This window comes from Mchenga conophoros, linkage group LG18, assembly GCF_057382185.1.
Source record: "Mchenga conophoros isolate Kocher_MC1m ecotype Shallow Benthic linkage group LG18, M_conophoros_male_GT1.1, whole genome shotgun sequence".
In the NCBI taxonomy this organism is placed as follows: Eukaryota; Metazoa; Chordata; class Actinopteri; order Cichliformes; family Cichlidae; genus Mchenga; species Mchenga conophoros.
In genome coordinates, this window is record NC_140543.1 from 28,495,577 (window position 1) to 28,514,091 (window position 18,515).

General features: G+C 43.2%; 1 protein-coding gene and 1 pseudogene across 1 annotated transcript; one reads left to right on the forward strand and one right to left on the reverse strand.

Moving 5' to 3' along the window:
- Positions 1 to 1,755: 1,755 nt before the first annotated feature.
- Positions 1,756 to 12,060, reverse strand: LOC146554094 (dual specificity protein phosphatase CDC14AB-like; annotated as a pseudogene).
- Positions 12,061 to 13,769: 1,709 nt separating this feature from the next.
- Positions 13,770 to 18,393, forward strand: LOC146554095 (UDP-glucuronosyltransferase 1A1-like). Its single transcript, XM_085253495.1, has 9 exons — positions 13,770 to 14,492; positions 15,150 to 15,213; positions 15,295 to 15,443; positions 16,292 to 16,419; positions 16,506 to 16,599; positions 16,734 to 16,859; positions 16,934 to 17,021; positions 17,115 to 17,334; positions 18,015 to 18,393. The coding sequence occupies exons 1-9, from the start codon at positions 13,968 to 13,970 to the stop codon at positions 18,283 to 18,285; spliced, it is 1,665 nt and encodes a 554-aa protein (XP_085109621.1). The 5' UTR covers positions 13,770 to 13,967; the 3' UTR covers positions 18,286 to 18,393.
- The last annotated feature ends 122 nt before the right edge of the window (positions 18,394 to 18,515 follow it).

Genomic DNA, 18,515 nt, shown 5'->3' on the forward strand with positions numbered 1-18,515 from the left:
AGTGACAACAGCTGTGTGCAGATCAACAATGGCTCACATATCGATTGTGGGAGAGAGTATGAGCGTGCAGCACTTAAAGCGTGGAAGTACTGACCTTACTTTGAGTTTGACTCCATAAAAAGTGACAAAAACATTAGCGTCCGTTGTGCGTGGGAAGAAAACTTCTTTTTACAGCGAAAAAACCCCCTAAACTTCCGAGCAAGCACCGAGTGCGCAACGACGTAATGGGAAACTCACAGAGACACTCGCGGATTCTTCAACTGACCGCGGCACACCTGCACCAGGGTAAACCTCCGCCTACCGCAGTCCTGCTTTACAGGTGAAAATAGAGCAACGGGACCGCTGAGTCTTTGACTTTATTTTCTGCTGTGTTTTACTTGCATCTATTTGAAAGAGTGAGTGTAAACACAAAAAATATTTTATTTTATGTGCTGGAATGTGCAGAAAATAGCTTTAAATGTTAAACTAATTTATTCAAGTCAGAATGTTGCATATAATTAAATTTTTGCTTGATGCATAAAGTTAAAAGATTAAAACTGATAAAACAAGTTAAAAAAAGAAATTTTTCCATTTGATTACATTTTGTATGATGGATTATGTAGAAAAAGTAGAATTGGGCTGAAAGATCTATCGCTTTATCACCTCTTCAGGTTGTAAATCGTGTTTTTAAAAAGTAACTAAGTAACTAAGTAATTAATTACTTTTGAAAATAAGTAATCAGTAAAGCAATGGGATTACTTTTTGGGGGAAGTAATCAGTAATTAGTTACTGATTACTTTTTTCAAGTAACTTGACCAACACTGGTTATATCATGTTTCCTGCTAACTTCTAACTCTGTTAAATTTAATAAATTCTGTTTTCATGGATGCCTGAATGTTAAACTTAATTGTTACACCTGGTAAAGCAGCAACACTGATCATTGTATTAAAATGAAAGAATTTGGACAGTTTTTAACTCTCAGTGACGCTGCAGTGTTCGTTTGAGATTACTATGAGTTGTGAGGCTCCTGACTACGGTAGCTGTAATGCTCCAACAATCCATCAAGCGATGTAGCTTACCAAAGTCGTACTAAAACATTTTTTGACGGATTTTTGAGCGCTTGTACCACATAAAATCGCTTTGAGGTCTGTAAGCACGACCAGAATTCATAAATAAGGTGCACTGTCGATTTTTGACTAAATTAAAGGATTTTAAGTGCGCCGTATAGTCTGCCAAATACGGTACATACAATTATGTGCAGATTCTTAATAATCAGTCACACACTACAAATACAGACTTTCTAACCAGGCCACCATGCTGTCCTCGATAGTGTTTGTGGCTCAGAGTCCACGGTGCCTTTTGGCGTGGGGATTTTGTGGGGATCTCTCGCGCGTCCCATGAGTGAATCAGAGTTTGCTTTTTGGGTCGACCAGTTCATTCAGAGCATGCAGGTTCTCCCCCTCTCGAGGCTCAGGTCATGCACTGTGGTCTGGAGACAAACACTTGAATTTAGCCCCCCATATTAAATCTAATATATACTGGGAAACTACAGTACAGTTGTGTTAGAAAGCTGTACATACTCTGTATCACCCACATGGACTTTGTTACGACTGCTGTCATAATGTTGTCTCATATGCAAATCTGAGTGTGCAGGTCCCTTTCTGTCATTGGTGGATCCAGGCAATTGTCTCTGTGGATTGGCTAACTACCTGGAGACCAGTAGTGTTTTTTTGATATGTGCGACCCGCCCAGGGTGGCATCTTGGTGGGGGCAGCATCATGGCTTCGGACCCCCCCCCCCCCAAAAAAAGTCGCTCGCACACATGCTGCTGACTTTGGAGGGCTTCGGGGGAGGGAGGATGGAGCAGTATGAAGTCTTGGACAGGTTTAACCTGACACAGAAAACAAGAACACATCATATTTGTGTGTGTGTGTGTGATCCAAGAGCAAATACTAACCTTGATCCTTCACAAAAACAAGCACAACGAACAATTTCTCTAAAAATTCTTCTGATGATTTCTACGCTCACTGCAGGAATCAACATCTGCACATACACTCTGTACAAGAGACAAAATACAAATACGCTTCAACGTGTTGGAGGTACCTCGATTTAACTCATGTGGAAGTAGCCCAGTTCTTGGTTGTGTCAGGTTAGCAGTTTAGTGATGTTAGTTTACAGGAGAAGCCGGAAGCACATTGTGAGTTTGATTCGTGGTCGTCCTTCACTTTTGTTTCTTTTTGCCGCAGCTCCCATATCCCCGATTTGTAACTATTTACTTTTTATAAAATGTTTCTTGAACTATGGCAGCATCTTATATATCTTTTATATTTGGGCCGTGGAGAGCAGAGGCAGCAGGCAGGCCAATCGAAACGCAGCTCAGGCTGCAGCTGCAGCAAAATCTTGGGCGTAGGAGGAGCGATTCTGGCAAACCGTCAGGAGGGGGAAGTGGTGCTCTACCAACACGGTGTACAGTAAAGATGGAGGCCTGCTGACTCCAACTGAGGACACTGTCAGGCAGTAGAAGGAATACTCTGACAACCTCCATAATCTTAATCTCACTCATAATTAACTAAAGTATCCAAAAGACAACAACTTCTCTTGTTGCATTTAGGTTCCAGTTTAACCAAAGAACAAAAAAGGATACATGAGCTCAAGCAGGTTATACACAACATTTACACTGCACAGATGAGAACACAGCATGATTTCATTCAGTCCAGTCTGTCTGTTAGACAGCGTGCAAACAAAGCGTGCGTTCTTTGTAGCATTCGACAACAGTCACTTATGTACTTTTCTGACATCCACAAAAACATATTGGTGTCTGTTATATCTCCTTGTTAATAGAAACTTTGTTTCCAGCGTTTGAGCTAATTCTCAACGTGTCTCTTGCACTGACCACAATAACCATTTATCAAAAATTTAATTACAGCAATTGGTACCTTGAGCAGGATGACGCTGATCTCGGTGGGTGTTTCCCTTCAGTGCTCTCAGTTTGTCTCCCTGTGTCAGACTGACTTCTTTGCAGTTATTCTGCACAGACAAAGAAAGAAAGACACAATTAGCAGCATGAAAACACAACATCCATCCGCTTATCCTTTTCAGGGTCGCGGGGGGGGGCGCTGGAGCCTATCCCAGCAGTCATAGGGCAAGAGGCAGGGTACACCCTGGACAGGTCGCCAGTCTGTCACAGGGCCAACACACAGGGACAGACAACCATTCACACTCACATTCACTCGCACATTCACACCTAGTGAGTGATTATCCAATTAACCTATTCCCACAAGCTGCATGTCTTTGGACAGTGGGAGGAAGCCAGAGTACCTGGAGGGAACCCACACAAACACAGGGAGAACATGCAAACTCCACACAGAAAAACCCCAGCCTGATGGTGGAATTGAACTCAGGACCTTCTTGCTTGCTAACCACCATGCCACCGTGCTGCCCCAGAAAACACAACATTGTGATCATAATTCAGTAGCCTGTTTGAATTCTGCAGTAACCATTAAAAAAGGTCATGTTGATGCTATGAAGTCACACTGCTGATCGCATCCAAGCTATATGACTTGCAGAGCACGGTGTTGATTGACAGGTCATCAATGCTGGAAAGCAGCGAGGACACTGCCTCCTGTTCCCTCCCTGCACAGAGTCAGAGCGGTGAAGCTGCTGTTGCTGCAGCTGCTGCTGCTGACTCAGTCTCTGTTGGACCAGCTGTTTAGACCGATGCACGTCACCCTGAACCCACAAACTGTGCTGCTTCCTGCACACAAACATCAAACACACACCACAAACTAACTGTGATATCATGTTTAGCAGGTATAACATTCAACATCCTGGTTTAGCGTGTAAGTAGACACACAAAGCTAGTAGCCATTAGCAACAGAGCACTACTGTGGCGTAAGGAGGAAGTGTGCATCCAGAGCTGAGGAGAGAAACCAGCTGCAGCTGAACACTGTGACTGCAGTCTGCAGCAGTAACACAGTTTTCAGGCTTTTTTTTTAAAATTACATTTGATTCATCATCCACCAGTTTCCCACTGCTGCAGTCACCACCACCACCAGCTGCACATGGGCACACTGGGGAATGCCCCACCCTGACCTCCACCTTTTGCTTCTCTTCTAACTTTTACTACATTTCCAGCATGCTCCAACCATGACCTCAGCATGGAGAAACATCAATAGATGCCACAGCCTAAGGACAGACGGGCCTTGTTTGTCCAGCACATCTCACAGATGCTCGATGAGATTGAGATCTGCCGAAGTTGACACCTCAAACCCTTCCTGATCTACTTGTGCTTTGTGTGAAGACTCAAGCGACACTCGAAGTATTAGTGAACAGCTGTACTCAGTGACCAACGCCTTTTGGGTCATTGCAAAATGTCAAACAGTTTGTGTTTAAATAAAAAAAACTGGAAACAGAAAAAGATCCAAGTGGACCAATCACACCTTCACAGGTAAACGCAATGACCCTGATGAAGGCCACTAACACGTTATTGTTCCCTAATACTCTGTCACTGGAGTCTTCACCTCATCAGATCTTTGCCTTCTCCGTGCACCTTGGAGGTGAAGTTGCCGTCTGCTTGTGTTTTGTGACAGGGCACATTATCCTAATGAAGTGTTGCAGACGTGTCTGTGTGCACATCATATGGAAAGCATTACTCCTGTACTTTCATGAACGGCACTAAAGGTTAATGATTGTCTCCGACTGAGACCTTTGGAGTCACGGAAATTGGACCGTTTGGTTTGAGCGGTCACAGCTGAGGCACAAACTCACTCTTCTAAGAAGTTTTTCTGTGGACCGATGATAGATCCAGGTCTGCAGATTCTGATCCAAGCAATCGCCTCGGCTGCAGTAAACCGGAAGTGCTTCATCAGGTAGCAGCCAATCAGAGTCCCCGTGCGGCCTAATCCAGCTGTAAATGGATGAAGTGTTTAAAGAGACAAAGTTAAGATAAAAGAAATAAATGACATCAATTAAACATACATAAACACTTGCAGTCCTACCTTTACAGTGCACTGCCACTGCCCTGTCTGTACATTCACACACATGCAGAAAGCGTCTGACGATGAGGTCAGAGGGCGTGGTCCCATCAAGAAAGAAGAGGTCGTGGTGCTCAAATCCTGCATCTTCAAACCGCCTGCCATCATACAACTTCCTGTTCAGACGAACCACGGTCGTTATGTCATTTTGGCAAAAGTATGAGAAGTATGCATCGGGTGTGTGAAGGGGATAACCTGGAGACAGAATCAACAATAACTGAGTTCCATCATACGTTTCAATCAGCGAGGGTCTGTTTTTAATGCAAGTACTGTCTCTTAATGCAAACGTAAAATAAGATTCAATGATGTAGTGTCAACTGATTTATGTTGTAAGGTAAAGACATTAAATACAGAGAAAACCCCAACAATCGAACGGCCCCAAGCACCTGCTGACAGTGGAAAAGAAAAACTCCCTTTTAACAAGAACCAGGCTAAGGGAGGGGGGGCAATCTGCCACATGTGGTCGGGGTGAGGGGAGGACAACAGGACATGAGATGGACTGGAAGAGAGCCAGAGGTGAATAATAACTACGTGCAAAGTGGTGTAAATACACAAATTAAAAAGAGCTGAGTGATGAAGAAGCATGAGTGCATCATGGGAAACCCCGAGCCACTGCAGGGTTCAGGCTCATCTAATCCAGCCGTATAACAACATGACAACTCACACATGACAGCACTAAGCAGGAAACAATACACGCCATCAGAAGACAGCAGGGTAAGGTTAGCTCTTCTCAACTGTTTCAGGACGTGCAGGCACTGAGGGGCTGCAGAGGCCTTCTGTCAGGCCAAGCAACATGAGCACTGATGTTGTTTGGAGGCATGCTTTTAGCTTTCAGCTTTGAGATTCTGACTCACCGTTTTTTATCTTACCACGAGAATGAGGGCTACTGAACGATCCAGTTCATATCTCCATTTTCAACTCGCTAAAAGCACAAAAAGAAAGGAAAGAAAGACTGTGAAATCAAATCAAAATCACTTTTATTGTCACATCGCATGTGCAGGCACACTGGCACAGCACATGCGAGTGAAATTCTTGTGTGCGAGCCCCACAAGCGACAGAGATGTGCAAACACAACAACACAAACCAGCAAATACAAGAATGGCTACATCTGAAACTAATAAATATATGTACAATATATAATAGTATATGCATTTCTGGATGTGTATACTAAATATTATCCTATGTGTGTGTGTGTGTGTGTGTGTGTGTGTGTGTGTGTGTACACATTTTACAAATTAAATAGTAAAAAAAAAAAAAATAATAATAATAATAATAAATAAAATATATAAAATATACAGAGTTGAATATGTGCAAAACAAGTGGCATTTATATACAGTGTGGAGTGCATAGTGTTGAAGTTCCAGTAGTGAAGCTGAGGTGTCTATGAAGTGTTCAGCAGTCTGATGGCCTGATGGAAAAAGCTGTCTCTCAGTCTGCTGGTACGGGACCGGATGCTGCAGAACCTCCTTCCTGATGGAAGCAGTCTGAACAGTTTATGGCTGGGGTGACTGGAGTCCTTGATGATCCTCCCCGCTTTCCTCAGGCACCGCTTCCTGTAGATGTCTTGGAGGGAGGGAAGCTCACCTCCAATTATCCGTTCAGAGCACCGCACTACTCGCTGGAGAGCTTTGCAGTTGTAGGCGGTGCTGTTGCCATACCAGGTGGTGATGCATCCAGTGAGGATGCTCTCAATGGCACAGTGATAGAAGGTCCTGAGGATGCGGGGGCTCATGCCGAATCTTTTCAGTCTCCTGAGAAAGAAGAGGCGCTGCTGCGCCTTCTTCACTGTTTTGTTTGTGTGTACTGACCACGTAAGATCCTCAGCCAGATGTACTCCAAGGAAACGGAAGCTGCTCACTCTCTCCACAGCAGCGCCGTTGATGGTGATGGGGGTGTGTACTTCTCTGCACCTCCGGAAGTCCACTATCAACTCCTTTGTCTTTGCGACGTTGAGGGTGGGATGGTTGTCTTGACACCAGTGGGTCAGGGCGCTGACCTCCTCCCTGTAAGCCGTCTCATCACTGTTGGTGATAAGACCCACCACTGTAGTGTCGTCCGCAAACTTCACAATGATGTTGGAGCTGTTAGTGGCTGTGCAGTCGTAGGTGTAGAGTGAGTACAGGAGAGGGCTCAGTACACACCCCTGTGGAGCACCAGTGTTCAGTGTGATGGGGGATGAGGTGATGCTGCCCAGTCTGACCACCTGGCGTCTGTCAGACAGGAAGCTAAGGATCCAGCTGCAGAGGGAGCTGCTCAGTCCTAGATCCTGCAGTTTCCTGTCCAGCTTCGAGGGAACGATGGTATTGAATGCTGAGCTGTAATCTACAAACAGCATTCTCACATACGTGTCTCTCTTCTCCAGGTGTGACAGGGCAGTATGTAGTGTCAGGGCTATGGCATCATCAGTGGACCTGTTGTGGCGGTATGCAAACTGTAGAGGGTCCAGTAAGTCGGGTAGTGCAGAGCGGATGAAGTCCCTGACCAGCTTCTCGAAGCATTTGCTCACGATGGGGGTCAGGGCTACAGGTCGCCAGTCGTTCAATGAGGAGATGGTGGAGGATTTGGGTACAGGGACGATGGTGGCCATTTTGAAGCAGGCTGGGACTACAGACAGAGAGGGGGAAAGGTTGAAGATGTGTGTGAACACTCCAGCCAGCTGAGCCGCGCATGACTTGAGGACGCGGCTGGGAATCCCGTCCGGACCAGTAGCTTTGCGCGCGTTCACCTTCCTGAAGCACTTCCGCACATCCTCCTCAGACACAGCGTGTGCACTGACGTCATCCGCGGTGCGCACACTGTCCGGTCTCATGGTGTTCGCTGTGTCGAATCTAGCGTAGAATACGTTTAGATCCTCACACAGAGAGGCCGTGGTCTGCGGTGTGCTGGTTTTCCCTCTAAAGTCTGTGATCGTGTTTAGTCCCTGCCACATACTCCGAGGGTTGTCAAACTGTTGCTCCACCCTGTCCCTGTACTCACGTTTGGCTGCTTTGATCGTCTTCCGGAGTTGGTAATGTGCGTGTTTGTAGTCTGATGTGTTCGCGGAGGCAAAGGCGGTGTTCCGTGCCGCCAGTGCCGCGCGAACATCTCCGTTAATCCAGGGTTTTTGATTTGGGAAGGATTTAACTGTTCTGGATGGGACGACATCTTCCACGCATTTCCTGATAAATCCACAGACTGAGTCTGTGTATTCATCAATGTCTTTTGCGGCTACGTGAAACATTTCCCAGTCCACGTGATCAAAACAGTCCCGCAGCGCAGACTCCGATTGGTCCGTCCAACAGTGCACCGCCCTCCGGGTTGGAGCTTCCTGTTTCAGCTTCTGCCTGTAGGCGGGCAGGAGCAGGATGGAGCAGTGATCTGATTGGCCGAATGGGGCGCGGGGGAGGGCTTCCGTACGCATCCCGGAAAGAGGTGTAACAGTGGTCCAGAAGCCGGTCTCCACGTGTATTAAAGGGAATGTGTTGATGGAGTTTTGGTGAGACTTTCTTCAGGTTTCCCTTATCAAAGTCTCCAGCTGTGATAAACGCTGCCTCTGGGTGTGCGGTTTCCTCACTGCTGATCGCGCTGTACAGTTCCCTGAGTGCTCGGTCAGTATCGGCTTGTGGGGGGATGTAAACAGCCGTAATAATCACTGCTGTAAATTCCCTCGGTAGCCAAAATGGCCGGCACTTAATCATCAGGTACTCCAGGTCCGGTGAGCAGAAGGATTTGACCGGGTGCACGTTCGCATAATCACACCAGCTGTTGTTGATCATGTGATAGAGGTTAGTGACATATACGTTAAAAATATTGGCTCCAGAACACCTTAATTATACCACCACTGCAATAATGAACACATACGGTCTGTTTTGGGGGGCTTTTACCTTTCACTCTGCAGTCTGTTACCTCATAATGTTCATATTCTTCTGCACTGAACCTTTCAAAATCCAGGAAACCATGTTGTAATGCCTGCAGAGGAAAAGAGCATAAACAGATTTCCACAACAAAAGCACTCAGAGCATACAACTCTGCAGTGGTTTCACAGATTCAGTTCAATTCAGTTTTTTTAGCACCAAATCACAACAAAGGTCACCTCAGGGCAGTTAATATTGTACAGTAAAGACCCTACAGTTATACAGAGGAAACACAATCAGACCACCCCCTATGAGCAGGCACACTGGTGACAGTGGGCAGAAACGGCCCTAACCAATCTGGCGCCCTAGGCAAGATTTTAGGTGGCGCCCCCCTACATCAGCAGTGTAGTGTAATGTTGTAACAAATAATATTTCTATTAAATAATCTTTACTTTGCATTTTAATTAACGTGGGATTATTTTTTGTATTTAGAAATAATAGTACCAACTTTTTTTTTTTCAACATTTGTGGCACTGGCGTGGCGCCCCCTGATGGACGGCGCCCTTAGCATTTGCCTATACGGCCTATGCCACGGGCCGGCCCTGACAGTGGGAAGGACAAACTCGTTTTTAACAGAAACACATGTGTCACCAGAACCAGGCTCAGGGAGGGGCGGCAATCTGACTGACTGCTGAGGGGCTGAGGGGACGGAGACAGGACCAAAGACACACTGTGAAGACAGTGTGAGATTAATAACAAGTATGATTCAGTGCAGAGAAGTGAGTGAAGAAGAAACACAAAGAGCATCATGGGAATCTCCCAGCAGCCTACATCTATTGCAGCACAACTAAGGGAGGATTCAGGGTCACCTGGTCCAGCCCTAACTATATGCTTTAGCAAAAAGGAAAGTTTTAAGCCTAATCTTAAAAGTAGAGATAGTGTCTGTCTCCCGAATCCAAACTGGAAGCTGGTTCCACAGAATAGGGGCCTGAAAACTGAAGGCTCTGCCTCCCATTCTACTTTTAAATATTCTAGGAACAACAAGTAGGCCTGCAGTGCGAGAGCGACGGGCTCTAATAGGGTGATATGGTACTCCAAGGTCATTAAGATAAGAAGGGACCTGATTATTTAAGACCTTGTATGTGAGGAGCAGGATTTTGAATTCTGGACTTAACAGGAAGCCAATGAAGGGAAGCCAAAACAGGAGAAATATGCTCTCTCTTTCTAGTCCCTGTCAGCACTCTTGCTGCAGCATTTTGGATTAGCTGAAGGCTTTTCAGTGAGTTTTTTGGACATCCTGATAATAATGAATTACAGTAGTCCAGCCTGGAAGTAATAAATGCATGAACTAGTTTTTCAGCGTCACTCTGAGACAGGATATTTCTAATTTTAGAGATGTTGCGCAAATGGAAGAAAGCAGTCTTACATATTTGTTTAATATGTGCGTTGAAGGACATATCCTGGTCAAAAATGACTCGAAGGTTCCTCACAGCGTTACTGGAGGCCAAGGTAATGCCATCCAGAGTAGGAATCTGGTTAGATACCATATTTCTAAGATTTTCAGGGCCGAGTACAATAACCTCAGTTTTATCTGAATTAAGAAGCAGAAAGTTAGCGGCCATCCAGGTCTTTACGTCTTTAAGACATTCCTGCAGTTTAACTCATTGGTGTGTGTCATCTGGCGTCATGGACAGATAGAGCTGGGTGTCATCTGCATAGCAGTGAAAATGTATGCTATGTCTTCTAATGATGCTGCCTAAGGGAAGCATGTATAATGTAAACAGAATTGGTCCTAGCACTGAACCCTGTGGAACTCCATAATTAACCTCAGTGTGTGAAGAGGACTCTCCATTTACATAAACAAACTGGAGTCTATTAGATAGATATGATACAAACCACTGCAGCACAGTACCTGTAATACCTACAGCATGTTCTAATCGCTCTAATGGGAATACAAGAGAAGGGAATACAGTAATAGTAGTGTAGTTATAAACAAAAGCTTTTACAATAGGATAGGGTTCAGATCATATCTGTTCACATATGGTCTCAGACTTGTTTGCACTGTAAATAAACATAAACCATCACTAAGAGTGTAAAAACTAAGCAGCACCTGTTTAGCTGAGCTGAGCTCAGGACTGGGAATGGGGGGAAATGCGTTCTTAGCTCAGTCTAGATGAATGAAATCAACCCACTGGCACCGCTAAAGCTCACTAAGAGCTCATAAACTGTTAACAATTCATTCAAATTTCTGAATTCAGTTTTATTTATATAGTGCCAAATCACAACAGCAGTAAAAACCCTACAATAATACGGGAAAATGTTCCCATCCCAAACTTAAAAGTGTGGCTTTGATGAGGTTTCCTGACTTCCTGGAACGTTCATGCCAAGGTCGCCAAATAATTTCCAGCTAGGTGGAGTTTCTTCTTGTTACCCCTGCTTCCAGTCTTTATGCTAAGCTAAGCTAAGCTAGATTTAACAGACAGAGAAGAATAGTGTCTCAGTAAATGTAATGACAACAGCTCCAGCATGAAGTGCTGTTTCATAGAAAGCAGCAGCCTGTACCTAAACGGCATGTAGCCTGTGTTGTTTCCTGCAATCAGAGTCATGTAGGCATCTTCTGGGCTTCTCTTCAAATACATCACCTACAGGGCAGAGGTTAAAATACGTAACTAATAATGGACAGACAGACGGGCAATCAGATGATGTGATGGACAAATGAAATGATATTTACAGCATAGGCACCAATGAGAACCGCAGCATTGGCTCTCTTCTTCTGGTCATAGCTGGTGTAGTGAACCAGTCTCTTTCTAGACATTGTGAAAGACTATAATGATAATCAGTGAAAACAGCACATGTGCATTAATACATTTAAAATAGGCGTCTACTGTCAGAGGAGTGCACACACACCATCAGAGCAAAGACCTTTCAAAATAAGAGTGTAACGCATTTTCTAAATGATATCTATACAGCATACAAAGCCCTGAGTCTGAAGTACAGACTTTCATCTGCATTACCTTCAGCTTCTTGTTGAGTTTCCAGCAGTATCTGTACAGCGTGGCCAGGTTGAGGGGCCCAAAGTCTGCATAAAAAGTGCAACACACAGTAAGAGAGATGTCAAATAGGAGCTTTCAACAATTACAACACAAAAACAACACACACACAAATCAGCCACAAAACTAAACCCACTGACAGGTGAAGTCAGTGACATTGTTCATCTGGTTATAATAAAATGCTCTGTTAGAAAACCTTGGGACATTTATCTGGATGTTTCCACCCACACAATGCAGACATGGAGTCAGGTTAAAAACACATCTGTGAAAACATTACTGGCAAGCTTCATGTAATATTACGTTAAAGCAAATGTAAATTTATAATTAAAAAAAGAATGTTTCAATCTGACCACAAACTTTTAAGCAGTAGTGTGTATTGTGTACATGTGTCTGTATCTGATCAGGATTTTTTTAGTTGTGTCTGTCATCAAAAATTGAGTTGAAGTGTTTTAAGTCAGATGGCAAACTCTGCCTAACAAGTCCACTTTATTGCGTGCTCATTTTCTCCTATTACTGGCTCATACCTCACCTTTACGTCTTTACCTCACAAAATAAAGCACCCTGAGGTGACTGTTGTTGTGATTTGGCGCTATATATATTTGCTGCCTTTTGTACTATCATTAAGACAGTCTTCTGCCTTTTGCATTGTCTTGGGGTAAACTTGCTGCGACTTCCACTCCTGGGAAGTGTGGCAACTGCCTTGAAGGTTTTTCATTTATGAATAATCTTTCTCGCTGTAGGATGATGGACTTCAAATTGTTTGAAAATGGTCTTAAACCTCTTCCCAAAGTAATGGGCAGCAACAGTTGCTGCTGATGTCTTTCCTTCTTGGCATTGTGTGTGTGAATTATGCAGACCAGCAAACTACCCAAATTTCTACTTTGATAGAGGAGCTCACACTTGTCGATAATCAATGAATCTAATATATATGAATGGATGCCAGATGGCTTCCCCTTTTTGAGCCTAGTTCTACACTTCGCACTGTTGCCATGTACTTGTTCTATGGGTGTTGGCTGATTGTTGAGGTCTTCTCTCTATTATTGTAGGGTCATTACCTTACAATATAAAGTGCCTTGAGTCAGCTATTGTGATTTGGAGCACAAAACCTGTGGCTATAGAAGTGGTTAGAACACCAGTATTCAATTATTTGGATGGATGAGTAAATACTTTTGGAAATACAGGGTATATAAATAAACTTAAATTAAAGTCAGGGGCAAGCAACCTGCTCCATGATCCTCGAGACTCTAGTTTATTTCTGCTTCTGTTTTATTGTTTGAGAAAGAAGTTTCAGAAAAAGTAGCAGAAATTTAAACCATTTAGGTTTCAGTAAGTTAAAAAAAACTGCCTTTTAACATGGTTAATTTTATGTTTTAGTTCTATGTGGATGCCGGCAACTTAGATTGGGTAGACTGTGTGCAACTCTATATGCACATATACCATTTGACCAGGTCTCTCTTTGCACAAGCATCCCCCTTTGCATTTGTGTCTGTTTACAAATTGAGCTCTGTGTGCTCTGGAATTTAAAATGTCAACAAACCCTACCTTTTCCCTTTGTAACATGTACTGTGTTTCCACACTTATTTATTGTTGACTGTGGTCTTTAAAACATTATTTAGATCATACTGAATGACAAAGTCTGTTGTGATTTTTCTTGAGTTGTGTCTTCATTAGAATGTTCAATGTGTAAATTAGTGGGTTGTGTGTCTGATACCAACTAAAAAGACTGAAGTGCAACTGTGTTAAAACGATGCAGATAGTTGACCCTGGTTTCGGGGAGGGAAATATTGTGATAACGCTGCCCTTTGAAACTGCATTAAAGCCACATGACACTCTTTGATTGCTTTAGATTAGCAGGGCTACTCCTCTCACCTAGATTCCCAACAGGAAGGACTTTGAACACACACAAATCCAATCTGCTAATTCTCTGAGGAATTTAAACAACGTATTCAGAGGAGCCTGCAAAGAGAAGAGCCTGATTTACAGCTCAGGGAAGGGGGTGTTTCCTTTGTCATTCCCCCAAAACTTTCTCTGTGCTCAATTCAATTAGCGGTTGGTACACTGACGAGAGAACAATGAGGACAGCAGGAGTCTTTGTGTTTTTGCTGCTTAACGTGGTCATGGAAATAACTGGTGCTGTGGATAATACAAAGGGATCTAGTTCAGAAAAGTCCAGTCCCAAAAACAAGCTGAAGACAGAAGAGGCTGAACTTCCTCACACCAAGCCTGCAAGTTTTTCACAGTTTTTAGGCAAACTGCTCGTGGTGCCCATGGATGGGAGTCATTGGATAGGTCTTAAAGCCATTGCCCAGGAAATGGGTCGCCGTGGACACAGAGTTACGGTGGTGATGCCAGAGACCACCATACGAATGGGCCCGGGGAAACACTATGACACTTTGACCTATCCTGTACCTTATGACAAGGCTTACATCGACTCTGTGATGTCCACACACAAAGACATCATGAAAAGATCTGCACAGCCTTTCATGGAGAAGATCAAGAAACGGTTCAGACAGTTCCAGGCCATTTCTTATATTCCGCACATCACTGCAGAGAAGCTGCTCTTCAATGCCAGTCTCATATCACACTTGTCCCAGCAGGTGAGTACAAATACAGAAGATGAACACAACTTTGGTATCAGCTGCAAAACCAACATTGGAGCTCAAGCTTTGCAAATTGTACATGGAGGGTCTTTTGCTTATACTGTGTAAGAGTGTTGGGATGGAGGTTCTCTTCTACAAGTTGGCAGTCCAAATTCTCATCATGTTGTACATCTATTAATGTAACTGTAGTGGTTGACTGTGTATAGTTCCTAAAATTTTAATTGTATATTATTATTAATAGACCCATGGAAAAAAAAAAACAAACAAACCACGCAGCCCACCCTGACACTAAGGTTTTACACATCAGGACATTAAAAGCTATATAGGCTTTATCAGGTCTCAAAATCGGGCCACTACAACTTCACACACTTAAAGGGGGAGGGGCTATAAAAAAAAGCTTCTGCTAGACTGATGATGAACTCGGGGGCTGCACAAAGGTCCAATAAAGGATAAAAACTGAACTGTGAATCATGCAATGCTGTCCTACTTTCAAATGAGCATCATAGGTCCAGTTTAGCCACTTTATACCTTTCTACCTACAATCTGTAAAATCCTCCATGTGTGAACCATGTATGCAAGACAGTGTAGTGCTGACACACAGTGGAAGATTGACTCCTTTCTGCTTTTCCACCTTCTTCCTGTTTCACTTTATAGGACTTTGATGCCGTCTTGACAGATCCCATGCTTCCCACGGGCTCATTAGTAGCTCGGAAATTAGGTGAGCTCCTCTGCACTCAGGTTATCTGTTTGCTTGTACACCTGCACATTTTCTCACCTATCATTACTCAATCACTTCCAGGTCTCCCTACTGTCAATCTGCTGAGAGGAATACCGTGTCACTTGGACATGAAGTCTGCTGGCTGCCCATCTCCGCCCTCATACGTTCCTCGCTTTTTCACTGGATACACGGATAAAATGAGCTTCAAGGAGAGATTTATCAACACTTTGGTGAGCCAGGCGGAAGTTAGCATATTCAAGCCTTAAAGCACAGCTTTTCCAGGAATGTTATTCACGAACAAAACACTGTTGGTTTGTGACCATATTGCTCAGGAAATATGTGCTTACCTTCAAATTATCTTTCCTAAATTACTCTTCATACTTTATACTCACCTCATTTGTGGTCATGAGAGTATTATTTATTGCTTACAACTAGTGTCGGTCAAGTTACTTGCAAATAATAATTAGTTACTAATTACTGATCACTTCTCCATGAAGGTAATCCCATTACTTTACTGATTTGTTATTTTCAAAAGTAATGAGTTACTTTAGTAGTACTTTTAGTTACTTTTAAAAACACGATACACAACAATACATTATAAAACAATAAGCCTATCAGCCCCGTTCGATTTTTTCTGAATATTTCATTTTATAAAATCGAATCAAATGAAAAAGTCTCTTTTAAAACTTGTTTTATTCATTTTAATTTTTTAACTTTATGCACATTGCACCAAGCAAAAATTAAATTATATGCAAGAGTGTTTGACTTGAAGAAATGTGTTTAACTTTTAAACCTATTTTCTGCATATTCCAGCATGTAAAGTTTTAGTAACGCGGTAACACAGCGTAAAAGTAAAAGTAATCTACTTGCTTTTTTTGCAATCGTACTGCTTTAATTTACTCGTTACTTGAAAAAAGTCATCGGATTACAGTAACGCGTTACCGTCAATCTCTGCTTACAATGAGGTTCATTTGGGACAAACTAGTATGTCAATGTTATTACTATTACAGTACGTCTTAGTTTTTCTGTCTTCAGTTTTGGTGCTGTATTATTGTCCTGTAATGCCTCTGACCCACAGGTGGCATTGGTGGAGCCGCTGTTTTGCAAACTGCTGTATTGGCGCTTTGACCAAATAGCCCGTGATTTCCTTGGAGAGAACGTGGGCGTGGCTGAAGTGCTTTCAGACTCTGATATCTGGCTGCTGAGGTAACACATGGAACATCTGTGTATTGTTGACATTTGCTGCCTGCGTGAGTGTAAAAAACTAAAAAACTGTTGCTGTATTTAAACAGGAATGACTTCACGCTGGATTTCCCACGCCCACTCATGCCCAATATTGTACTGGTTGGTGGAATCAATTGCAATGTGAAACATCCTCTGCCCCCAGTAAGACTTTATGAGTTTTAGACTCTAAATACATTTATGAACATTCTGATTGACACCACTTACCGTAGGACTGTAAGACCAATCAGGTAAGAGTGATAAATGCAAAGTACTTAAGCAAGTTTGTGTTTTGTCAGGATCTAGATTCCTGGGTGTCTGGAGAGCACGGGTTTGTAGTGTTCACTCTGGGCTCCATGGTGTCAGATCTGCCAGAGGAAATCACCTCTGTCTTTCTGGAGGCCTTCAGACAGATTCCACAGAAGGTATATCAGCATACAGCTTATCTTGTGTTATAAATAAATACAGCTAATCTTAATCTACAATAAAACTATGACAGGTCATATGGAGATACACTGGAAAGGTTCCTGACAATGTCCCGGAAAATGTGAAGATGATGAAATGGGTCCCACAGAATGACCTGCTAGGTGTGTGTCTGCAGCAGCACATCCTGAAATGTGAAGCACGCTGATGTGTCACATCTCATAACATCTGATATTTCTGCATGTCTTGTGTCGTAGCTCACCCGGGAGCCCGTGCATTCATCACTCACGCTGGCTCACATGGTCTGTTTGAGGGACTGTGTCACGCCATTCCAATGCTGATGGTGCCCCTGAACGGGGACCAGCCGGACAACGCTGCGAGGATGGCCAGCAGAGGTGTAGGAATCGTGTTGAACATTTTAGACATTAATACAGAAACTCTTCTGAAGGGGCTGAAGGAGGTCATCAATGACAGCAGGTGAGGGAGTCAGCAGACGGCTCACAATGTGACGTTTGATCTACATGATCCTTGTCATTCAATCAAAATGTTCTCCTTTGGTCTACAAAACATTTTTTTCAAACAAGCAAGTCTTGCAGGTTTTCCCAACCTTATAAACAGTACATTTGAACAATGACTGAAGCTAGCCCTCTGAGTACACAATGGGTCATCATTCTAGCTACATTTCCATGATGGTGACTCTTTGCTAGTCAAGCACACCTAGGGAGTTTCCTATATACACACAAAGTCTGACTTTGTAGAGAGGCTCTCATAATCTTTTTCCAGCCTGAGCATCAGATACTCTTTTACTGATGTCCTCAGAAATGTCCTTTATTTGTGCCTCAGTGTATTTCTGAGTGTTTTGAATATCAGGCTGCAGGCTTTTACTTTCCCCCTCACAGGTATGCAATGAGTGACTTTTTTGTTTGAGTTAATAAAAGGTCCTGATTTGTTCAACTGGGTTCACGTAACATTATCTAATTTTAATTAGGACTCGTGTTAAACTTGATGGTGGTCACATTAATTGCAGAAAATAAAAAACTCTAACAAACCTTCAAACACTGAACCACTGTACCATTTGTTCTCCAAGAGCTTTAAATATGATTAAATTCAGCTCATTGTCATTTTAAAAAAACCTGCCCATTTATCTGTGTTTTCAGGTATAAAGAGAACGTGAAGAAGCTGTCAGATCTTCATAATGATCGGCCGTCGGACCCGCTTGAGCTTTCAGTGTATTGGACAGAATTTGTGATGCGGCATAAAGGGGCGAAGCATCTCAAATCGGCTCTCCATGAACTCTACTGGTTCCAGTACTTCAGCCTGGATGTAATAGTGCTGCTAACTACTGTGGTGCTTGTCTTTGTAATGCTGACAGCAAAATGTATGAAGCTATGCTTCCGTAAACTAAGACGGAAGAGGAAGCAGGAATAAATACAGTTTCTTTTTACTGGGGTTGTTGTGATATATTTTGTAACTCTGAGCAACACAAACACAAAAACCCTGACATTTGCTATTTTCACTTCCTCGGACAAACAGCGATTAACTACCTTTAAGTAATTAATTAACATTATCACTGTATTACCTGCCAGCAGAGATGGGCAATAACGCGTTACTTGTAACGCGTTACTGTAATCTGATTACTTTTTTCAAGTAACGAGTAA

What these genes read in the sequence shown, in the direction of transcription:
- LOC146554095 (XM_085253495.1), top strand. Translation starts at nt 13,968, where the DNA reads ATGAGGACAGCAGGAGTCTTTGTGTTTTTGCTGCTTAACGTGGTCATG. An exon ending in ATTAGTAGCTCGGAAATTAG is followed by an intron (nt 15,214 to 15,294) that starts GTGAGCTCCTCT and finishes AATCACTTCCAG; the next exon opens with GTCTCCCTACTGTCAATCTG. An exon ending in AGAGATTTATCAACACTTTG is followed by an intron (nt 15,444 to 16,291) that starts GTGAGCCAGGCG and finishes TCTGACCCACAG; the next exon opens with GTGGCATTGGTGGAGCCGCT.